This window comes from Lycium barbarum, chromosome 1, assembly GCF_019175385.1.
Source record: "Lycium barbarum isolate Lr01 chromosome 1, ASM1917538v2, whole genome shotgun sequence".
Classification (NCBI taxonomy): domain Eukaryota; kingdom Viridiplantae; phylum Streptophyta; class Magnoliopsida; order Solanales; family Solanaceae; genus Lycium; species Lycium barbarum.
The window spans coordinates 158,457,645-158,463,458 of record NC_083337.1 but is presented as its reverse complement, the minus strand read 5'-3'; the positions used below and the strand labels follow the sequence as shown (position 1 = coordinate 158,463,458).

Sequence of the window (5,814 nt, the reverse complement as noted above, 5' to 3'; positions counted from 1 at the left end):
TCCCTTATTCCCCTTTGTTTGTTTTCATTTTCCTTTTCCTTCTGTTTCCCCATAAATATGTTTTCATTATCTCCTAATTTTATGCAAATTCCCGAAAAATCAGTTTTTCCCTAAAACACTATTATTTTCTCCTATAAATTCAAAGTGCTTCAGAGGATTAAAAAAAAAAAAAAGTAGACCCAAAACTTTTGCAAAAGTTCTAATTCCTACTTCCTTTTTTCTTCTTGCTTCACCCTACTTATCAATGAGATTTTAAACGCCGTGGCAGAAGCCTTAGACCTCCTTTTGTTATGTCCACATGATTGATGTTTGGGGTCTTGAAGAATGAAGAAAGAGTTATTCATATAATATAGTGTGTTGGTTGACTTAATAGGAACACAAGATAAAAGCATATTGATGCTTTGAAAGTAGAAAATGGCCTTGGTCCCCTAACCTCACTCTTTGTATTTTACCTATTTTTGCATATCCACATGCATAGATTCTTCTACAAAGGCAGATGGTGAATTCATATTGTATATCTGTCTATATAATGGTGTTCATAATTTAATTATGAAGAAACCTATCAAATTCCTAATTGATGCAGGAATTCTTTCAACTTCTATAATTAACTAATCCATGCATAAAATTGTAACTGAAAGTTTTTTTTTTTTTTTTTTTTAAAAAGTCATTTATTGTAAAGGGTGAGAATTAATTTTATAACTGAAATTATATAAAAGTTTTAAATAACAAGAGAATTTAAGTATGTTTGTAACTTGTGTGGGAAATAATGAATAAAACGTACTCATGTAACTGATATAGAATCAATTGACTTAGTAGGCGTCTGGCCATAGATACCAAAAACAAATTCACTTTTTTTGAAATTTTTGAAGTTGGAGTTGGAGTTGTGTTTGACCATAGTTTTTGAAATTGTAGTTTTTGGTGAAATGTAATTGTAAAAAGTGAAAAAAAATTGAAAAACAAGTTTTTCTTATTTTTGGTATTCCGGAATACAACTTCAAGTTGTATTCCAAATATTTATGGCCAAACGCCCAAAAGTAAAAAAAGTGGAAAAAAAATACTGGAAAAAAGTGAATAATTTTTATGACCAAACGGCACCTTAATGTGTATTGATTCTCAATAAATATTGTAGTAGTATATGATTAATCCTTTATACTTTAATTAGAAAATAAGGGAATGGATGACAAAAAAGTCAAAAAATGGAGAAAAAAGATAAATATCAGTGCTGGTCATAGAGAAGTGTCACGTCATTTTGTCTACACCTAATTTTATACTATATATAAATTGTACTAACTATGAAAGAAAATAACAACCTGCTACATCCAATTAACTTGAATTGGCTATGTAAAAGTTCTTTATCGCATCTGTGTATATAGCAAAATCCATTATATATTGGACACCATATAATTTCTTAGGGCCTGTTTGGAAAGCCACCTGATAATTGGAATTGGTGTAATTATTAGGGTAGTAATTACACAGCCTAATAATTACACAGTAGTGTAATTACAACGACCTGTTTGTTTGTCATAACGTAATTACAGTGTAATTACAAGCGTGCTGTTTGGTTGCACAAGTGTAATTACGCAGTCAGTTTAATTTAAAAATAAAATTTAATTATAAAAAATATAAAATTAATATTTAAAAAATATTGCCTTTATAAATAATATTAAATTAGTTATTTAATAACACATTGTTTCTTGAAAATATATTAATTAATAATCATATATTTGTAACTAATATTATAACAAAAATAATTGATATATATTTTTCAAATTAATATTTAATTATAAAACTTAAAAGAAGACTTTTTTGTGAGAACGTCATGGATTGGATGTTTGACAAAAAAATAATATTAATAAATATAATGCCATAACATCATTCAGATGTTTGACACAAAAAATCCATCAAATAAAAAATACGAGCAATTACATGGAATCACAAGAAGTAAAGGTTGGGAATGAAAAGAAAGAAAATGAAAAATAAATAATATAAAAAGAAAAATACATTTTAAAAAATAAAAATAATAAAAAAGTAAAAATAAAAAAGAAATTAAAATAATAGAAATAAAAAAATATTTAAAATCAAAAAAATTAAAATAATAGAAATAAAATAAATTAAAAATAAAAATGAATTAAAGTAAAAAAATAAACAGACTAAAAAGTAACCCTGTAATTACAGGGTGTAATTACACCCAATTCTCAGCCCCCCCCTTGAGAATTGGAGAGTGTAATTACACCCTGTCAATTACACCTAATTCCCACCTAACTGTGTAATTACCTGGTCAAACAAACAGGTCAAACTGTGTAATTACACTCAATTACACCCAATTCCAATTACCCGGGTGCTTTCCAAACAGGCCCTTAAAATCACTTGGACTTTGCAGTAAACACCTTTTTCTCTTTCTTCCTGCAGGAGCAACACGGATTCTTTTATTACTGACGTGAATTACCAGTAAGAAATTATGCCGACTTATGCTACACTCCCACAAACAAGGAAACAAGAAAATTAAGCTACTCAATTTTTTTCTTTGGGAAACTTAACAATCTTTTCAACATCTTTCCTCCAAAGTTTCCACCAAGACTGGACTGGTCGAACTATCTCCTTATATATAGCAACTTAACTTCTACATTCATCTCATGACTTTGATATTACTCAAGACTTATTAATCTAACTCAAAAGGAAAAAAATTACCCAAGCAAAAGGAAAATAAGTCCATGGAGAAGATCTTTTCTTTCTCAGCTCAGGCCAAGAAGATAGGTGATGCACTCAATCATTTTAATTCTACCATCTTAATTTGTATGATTTTTTGCTTAGTAATCACATTTCAGGAATTTCGTTCTTGTTTTTCTTTTTTAATTCGAGTCATTCTTTTGGTGTTTACTCCACGTAACAAGTCTAATAATGCTGAAACTTCGCCAAAGGCAAAAAACTTTGGCCCTGAAAAAATTGTCAATAATGAGAAACTATTGGATGAAGATGTTGAGATAGTACTCGATGCACTAATGAATATTTGCAAACAAAATGGGGATAAGAATATTGATAAGGTAGAATTGGCTAAGGTTTTCGATTCATTTGGTGAAAAGGAGCCTAGTTTGGAAGAAGTTAAAGAAGCTTTTGATATGTTTGACGAGAATGGAGATGGCCACATTGATGCAACTGAGCTAAAGAAAGTCATTTGCAAGATGGGGTTCATGGAATTTTCAGTGTTAGATTGCCAAAGGATGATTGCGCCATTTGATGAAAACAGAGATGGAAAAATTGAATTTGGTGAATTTGTGAAGCTCATGGAGAATATCTGTCAGTAACACTGCATCATTCACTTTCAAATTTTCTTGTTTAATTCTGTCTTTTACCCCCCTTGGCATTATGTAAATTAATTATGATAATAACACGTTCTGTATTAATCTGTTTCCGGCACAACTCTGTAATACACTTTTCAAATGCTAATCAACCAGATGCCAGATTTTGAGAAATATGATGGTACTACGATATATGAATGAGAAATGCAATTCTAGTTGCTCTGTACAGTAGAGTTCCATTGTTCACAATAAATCTCTCTGTTTTTCGTGTTCATAAAAAAAATAATACTAACTCATGATTACAAGGTAATTAACAATATATTCTCTCCAATGTCAATCAGGTTAGTTTTCTAGTTGGAAAATGTTTGGATAATGGTGTTGTGCCATGGGTCTGAGAGGTGCTGCAACAAGTTGTCAAATGGTCCCTTTCCCGTTACATTGTGCTGCACTATAAATCCCAAAAATGCCAACATTGCCAATCTCCCTGCAAATCCACAACATCATAAGAAATAATTTAACCTATATATAATATACACGACTAATAAAAAAAATTGAACTATCAATGCATTTTAACATATGGTAACAGGTCATCTTAATAATTATCAAGTTGCTGATATCTCCACTTATTATAGACGCTTATTTGACATGATAGTATTTCTATTGAACTTGTCGTAAACTAAATAAAGAAAACCACTATTTTGTGTTAATAAGGGACTTACCATTAGCAATTTCCTTCTCCTTGGCCTCCAATGTGGGTGCAAAGTTGAGTGGGTTGAAAATACCACCAGGGTAACCAACTTCATTAGGAGGCAAGCTGTAGCTCTTGAAAATAGGATCCTGGTTCACACTTCCAGGGTTCTTAATGTCTTGCCAACGTCGAATTTCAACGTAGTGGAACAATATGAACTCGATCACAAACAGCGTCGATGATGAAGCAAAGTACTCAGATTTCCCAGCATCGTACCATTTAGGTACGTTGAGGAGTCCAGCATTAGTGAAAACCTCAGGCAGTAGCATACCAGCAACACCCAACATAGCCCATCGACCGTTCACAAGCTCGGCCTGGACGAACCATTTCAAGTTCTCCGGGTCCTCAGCAAGTCCCAATGGATCAAAACCATTGTCACCAGCGAGACTACAACAAATTAGGTGTTGGTTAGTTGGCAATATGAAGAAAAATAATTTTAGCCTAAATTTTCACATATCATAATCTCTATTAGGCATAACTAATGCGGAGATCAGTACTCCTCTGTTTCAATTTATGTGAACTCATTTGACTGGGCACGACATTTAAGAAAGAGTGAAGACTTTTAAAACTTGTGGTTCAAAATAAGTCTTGAATATTTGTGTGACTGTAAATCATTTCATAAAGTGAATTTGTTTCCAAATTAGGAAAGAGATCATTCATTTTGGTATGGACTAAAAAGGAAATAGGTTCATATAAATTGAAACAGAAGGAGTATCATTTTTAGGGCATAATGTGAATTAAGAATATATCAATTAGCAAGTATTGGATTAATAATAGTATGTAAAGACAATAATACCCTTAATTAACATAGACAATGTCTCTATTACTTCATTTGTGCCAATATATGTGTCATGCTTTTCGTTTTATTCCGTCCTAAAAAGAATATCATGTTCATTAATAAGAAACATTTTAACTTTAAACTTCAATTTTTATCTTAATGAGATAATTTATAACCACATATATTTCAGTTACTTATTTTAGATAGGAAGTTTCAATAATCTTCATTTCTTTCTTAGACTCGTGCCTATTTAAACGCTGCTATATAAATTGGGACGGAGGGAGTATTATTTATAGTGTAACAATTTCTACATTATAGACATTGTTATAATTCACTCATATAATCCTCTAATCTCTGTATTACTAGTCACTGAACTTAACAACGGTCCCTTATTATGTTAAAGAAAAATGTGATGTAGAATGTACATACCTGCCATTAAGGTAAGTAGGAGAGGTCAAGCCCGGAAGCCATTCACCTTTCTTGGCTTCAACTTTGAATGAGTTGTAAGGCAAAATTGATGGTTTAAAAGACACCTCTCTGTTTAGTTTACCAGATGATCCACTGAGGAACCTTGTCTTGGAGGCGGATGGCCCGAAGACGGTGGCAGAGGCTTGCGTTGTGACGGTGGCCATTTTAGAGTTATCAAGAAAATGCAAATGGAGTTTAGGTGAGCTAAAAAATTGTAGTATGTTTGTGTCTGTATTTGTGTTTCAATTTGAATGGTATTATAATGGCCATGGTTCAATCTTGGAGAATGACTAGTCCAAGATTTTAGAAATCAACGGCTGGGATTGGGTTGTGAATTTAGGACTAGCCAATGAGGAGAAGTGTCTCTTATCCTTATCTCAGTGGCCACTATCCCAAAGAATCTACTCCCCGTCTCATAATAAGTGTTATCTTAATCAAAAAAATTTCATCCCATAATAAGTGTCAACTTAGAAAATCAAGACCTAAATTAACTAGTTTTTTTTAATTCTACCCTTAGACAATAA

General features: G+C 31.7%; 2 protein-coding genes across 2 annotated transcripts; one reads left to right on the top strand and one right to left on the bottom strand.

The window, feature by feature from the left end:
- The first annotated feature begins 1,880 nt into the window (after positions 1–1,880).
- LOC132600563 (probable calcium-binding protein CML45) lies at positions 1,881–3,417 on the top strand. The gene has a single exon (XM_060313823.1). The coding sequence runs from the start codon at positions 2,712–2,714 to the stop codon at positions 3,300–3,302; it is 591 nt and encodes a 196-aa protein (XP_060169806.1). The 5' UTR covers positions 1,881–2,711; the 3' UTR covers positions 3,303–3,417.
- A 43-nt stretch (positions 3,418–3,460) lies between these two features.
- LOC132600561 (chlorophyll a-b binding protein P4, chloroplastic-like) lies at positions 3,461–5,529 on the bottom strand. The gene is made up of 3 exons (XM_060313815.1): positions 5,252–5,529; positions 4,016–4,431; positions 3,461–3,780 (listed from the first exon to the last, which is right to left on the bottom strand). Exons 1-3 carry the CDS (start codon positions 5,452–5,454, stop codon positions 3,647–3,649), a joined length of 753 nt encoding a protein of 250 aa, XP_060169798.1. The 5' UTR covers positions 5,455–5,529; the 3' UTR covers positions 3,461–3,646.
- Positions 5,530–5,814: the final 285 nt, after the last annotated feature.

Excerpts from the sequence above, each read along its gene's own strand:
- LOC132600561 (XM_060313815.1), bottom strand. The coding sequence starts at position 5,454 with ATGGCCACCGTCACAACGCAAGCCTCTGCCACCGTCTTCGGGCCATCC. Across the intron at positions 4,432-5,251 it reads CCTACTTACCTTAATGGCAG|TCTCGCTGGTGACAATGGTT; the intron begins GTATGTACATTC and ends AATTTGTTGTAG. Across the intron at positions 3,781-4,015 it reads GGAGAAGGAAATTGCTAATG|GGAGATTGGCAATGTTGGCA; the intron begins GTAAGTCCCTTA and ends GTGGATTTGCAG.
- LOC132600563 (XM_060313823.1), top strand. The coding sequence starts at position 2,712 with ATGGAGAAGATCTTTTCTTTCTCAGCTCAGGCCAAGAAGATAGGTGAT.